Source organism: Diabrotica virgifera, chromosome 6 (genome assembly GCF_917563875.1).
Source record: "Diabrotica virgifera virgifera chromosome 6, PGI_DIABVI_V3a".
NCBI lineage: Eukaryota > Metazoa > Arthropoda > Insecta > Coleoptera > Chrysomelidae > Diabrotica > Diabrotica virgifera.
Window position 1 is genome coordinate 211,203,904 of NC_065448.1, and position 4,035 is coordinate 211,207,938.

General features: G+C 35.3%; 1 protein-coding gene across 1 annotated transcript; it reads left to right on the forward strand.

Moving 5' to 3' along the window:
• Positions 1 to 1,826: 1,826 nt before the first annotated feature.
• Positions 1,827 to 3,532, forward strand: LOC126886291 (uncharacterized). Its single transcript, XM_050653163.1, has 3 exons — positions 1,827 to 2,083; positions 2,149 to 2,379; positions 3,373 to 3,532. Exons 1-3 carry the CDS (start codon positions 2,019 to 2,021, stop codon positions 3,530 to 3,532), a joined length of 456 nt encoding a protein of 151 aa, XP_050509120.1. The 5' UTR covers positions 1,827 to 2,018.
• The last annotated feature ends 503 nt before the right edge of the window (positions 3,533 to 4,035 follow it).

Genomic DNA, 4,035 nt, shown 5'->3' on the forward strand with positions numbered 1-4,035 from the left:
TTTTGAGAAAACGACGTTTAAAGTTTGCCCTTCTCAACATTTTCGGGTTTAATTCAAAAACTATTAAAACTAGAATAATAAATATTTTAATCAGTTACAATGGTTTTTGAAGCTCTATAAAATAGCGTATTAAGTATATTAAAAATATTAAAAAAATATTTTTTAGTTGTGACACTATACAAGTAAAATAACGAAAATTTACGAAATATTATTTATCAAAATTGACATATGCAGTATGTTCAGAATATAATATCATTATTATTATTATTTGGTTAACAGACTTATACTTTTTAATGATGTAACTTTAAGTAAAAGTAATAACATTAAACACAAAATACTGCAAAAAGAAAGATAAATAAGTAATAATTGTGCCACTTTTCTTGAGCACATACGCAGAATGTTTTGAATAAAGTAATCACTCGACAAACGACGCTTTATACACATCTTAGATGGACAAATGCTTTGCACAAGTCGATATGGGACACTGTTTGTGTTCGGTGCGTCGTTGATTTTGGATAATCGTATAATGGCACTAGTGTCGTTTAACGATAAACACTTGACCCATAGACGTGACACTTTGTGAGATAGGAGTTTAGAGTTTTATTAAACTGTTGGTGCAATAAAACCGATTTTAAAACTTTTTGAGTTATGACACTCTTTGAGTGGAGGTTCGAATATGAAGCGATGATATTATAAGCACAACTACACAACAAATCTTTTTAAGATAATAGTGAAAAACTGCTTACTGTATGGCTCAGGAGCGTAGGTGACAAATAAATGAATTGAAAACAGAATAAATGCAATGGAAATTATGTTTTGGAGAAGAAGCTACAGATTCACACAAATGAGCTTAGATAGAGGTACCGAAGTTTTAATTAGCTGTAAGTCATTTATAATGAAGCGGCGAGGACCGCGTCGAAATGGACGTAAGTATTGGTCGGAATGTTGTCTGAACAACGTATGATAATAATATTAGGTTTGTTCTAGCAAACAGTCAAACTAGTCAAAAGCCGTCAGCAAATAGTTGGTCAGTGAGAAAACATAATATAGTCCCCAGTGCTATCCCCTCTATTCGCGCTTTTCCACTATTCTCTGATGGTTTCAAACCGTTTGAAACTGATGCTAGAACAAACCTATTATCTCTAGCTGAAAAAATCTATGCTATCTAAGATTACTTGATATTCCCAACCTATCCCCAACCTCTTTCCACAATTTTTCTAACACGAGTCTGTGTCGTGGTTATTATCCTTTGATCCCATAAATGTTGACGAACGTGAACGTGAATCAGCAGCTGACATAGCAATGATACACAATATTTTATTTAAAAGTCAAAGTTTTCAATATAGTAAAAATATTCAAAATATTTAACAATATCCCAAATATTTCTAAAAGATATTTAATTGAAAACTAATTGGACCATTTTCCTGGTTGGTAACACCTCCATGGCTTCTAAAAATTGCAAGCCAGATGGCTTCTTTGCTTCAGCATCCACCTGGCTTGCAATTTTTAGAAGCCATAGAGGTGTTACAGGAAAATGGTCCAACAAGTTTTCAATTAAATATCTTTTAGAAATATTTTGGATATTTTTAAATATTTTTAATATTTTTATTAGGTTGAAAACTTTGACTTTCATTTAGCAGATGCCGCTAGGCACCTACTCCATAAATGTCCCTTGCAATGCGTGGATAATCTCTCGGAGTTTCGTCACTTGGGGCAGAGAGCAGCAAATCTACGCCTCTCTGATGATGACTCCAATTAGAGTCGAAAATCGTCGATTTAGAGTGCTGGTTTGCGCTCTCTGTACTAAGTGAAAAATAAAGGCTCCCCCAAACCAACGCGAATTATTCGCAGCGGATTCGTGACGGAAAGTTCGCAGTCGAATTCCTGACGGAATTCGTAAAGAACTTCATATTGAAGCGAATATATTCGCGTCATACTCGTATGTGTCTAGTATTGAGAAGAGTTGGTGACAACGAAAAACAAAGAATACTACTCAGTGATCTCAATTCTTCACAAAAATGTATACATCATCAGATGAAGAAGAAGCTCTTGTAATGTTAGCAATGGAGGACGACAATTCAAGGTAAAATTATTATCTATAGTTATCCTAAAACAACAATATGGACTATATTATGAATTTAATCTTAGGAAAAGAAGAAAATGGGTTCATGATATCAATCTAGAAAGACTGAAATGTGGGGAATATCACACGCTGATGCCTCAATTACGAAAAGACGATAAAAGATGCTACATTTCTTTTAGAATGACAATAGATTGTTTCGATGAACTGTTGCACCTTGTAGAAAATGATATTAGAAAATCAGACACGAATTACCGAGAAGCTATTTCTCCCGAAGAACGGTTGGCCATAACATTAAGGTAAGAAAATGAAAAAAAAACTGCAGGCATTATTTATATCATTAATTTACTACAGCAAAAGAGAATAAGGATCAAAATAACTCTAAAATATACTTTATGTATTGTAAGGGTCAAAGGAATTGACATAGTTGGAAACTGATGGATTATGAGAAGCTGCTTGGTTGCAACTCTGCGCCAAGTTGTGTAGTGTAATATAATTATTTTCACAATTCACTTCATAGAACCCAGAAGTATTCGATTGTTTACGTAATGCAGTGTCATTTGGTGAAGGTAGGGATACAACCGAAATACTTCCGACGGAAGAGGGGTTTTGATAGGTGTCTGTACTTTCAGCTCTAGATTGATGGCTATTCAAAGAACTTTCCTCCAATTGAAGCAACTCCTGCTCCATGATAACTTGCGCAATCTTCATTTTTGTTTCAATTTGCCTTCTAGGAGAGAAAGATTTTACCGTAGAAGCATGAGCCAAAAACAGTTGATCGGTAGCATCATGCACTACTCTCTTTTGCTCTCAAAATAACTGATCATATCTTTCACAGATGTGGATGGCTCAGAATTGCGTTTTCTGTTTGTTCTGCCTGTAGAAGGAGTTTCATTTGAAAGAGTAACCCTAGGAGCTTCATTTCGAGTAGGTTTCGATGAGGAGGGTTGAATCTTATTCTGGGAATCATCTGTCTGAGTTGTTAGTAGATTTTTACTACACGTTGGTTTCTGTACTGCGGAATTTTCATCCGTTAATATATTTTCGGGTGATTCTATATTTGGGAATGCTTCAGATTCTTGTGTATCAACATCTGTGACATTGGATGCAGTCTTAGCAAAATTTAGGAACGGTTTGAACGATTCCATATGATCTGCCCATATCTATTTTTTTTATCGCTTGCCGCTTGTCCAGTTCTAGTTTTATTAGTTCTTATGTACTTAGCGTACGTATCGCGCAGATTCCTCCATTTTTTTTAATCTCATCCCCTGAAACAAAATACTCTTTTTTAGGTATCTGGCTACCGGAGATACATTTTATACAATAGGCCATAGTTTTAGAGTCGGGTTTTCGACTGTAAGTGCCATAGTTGTAGAAGTTTGTGAAGCTTTATGTAGAAATTTGCAACATATTTACTTGCCCGAACCAACTACAGAAAATGGAAAAATCTGAAGAAGGTTTTAGAAATACCTGGCGATTCCCAAATTGTATTGGTAGCATCGATGGCAAGCATGTTACTATCAAGTGTCCAGACAAAACAGGATCTAATTATACAGTATTAATGGCTATTGTTGGCCCAGATTATAGATTCATTTCAGTTGATATTGGCGGTTTTGGTAAAAACAGCGACGGTGGAATATTCGAGGCTTCCAACATGGGAAGAAGATTTGAAACAAATCAGATGGGTGTACCTGAGCCAAAAAATCTCCCAGGCCAGAATGAACTTTCCCCCCATGTCTTAATTGGAGACGAAGCCTTTGCACTAAAACCATACTTGTTGAGGCCCTTTCCATACAGTCAAAGCAGAACAGATATTTTCAAGGAAAATTATAATGTGAGGCTCTGTAAAGCGAGAAGAGTAGTAGAAAACGCTTTCGGAATATTGGCACAAAAATGGCGTATATTCTACAGACCAATGGAAACAAAAATTGATACTAGTATTCTCATTGTGAAAA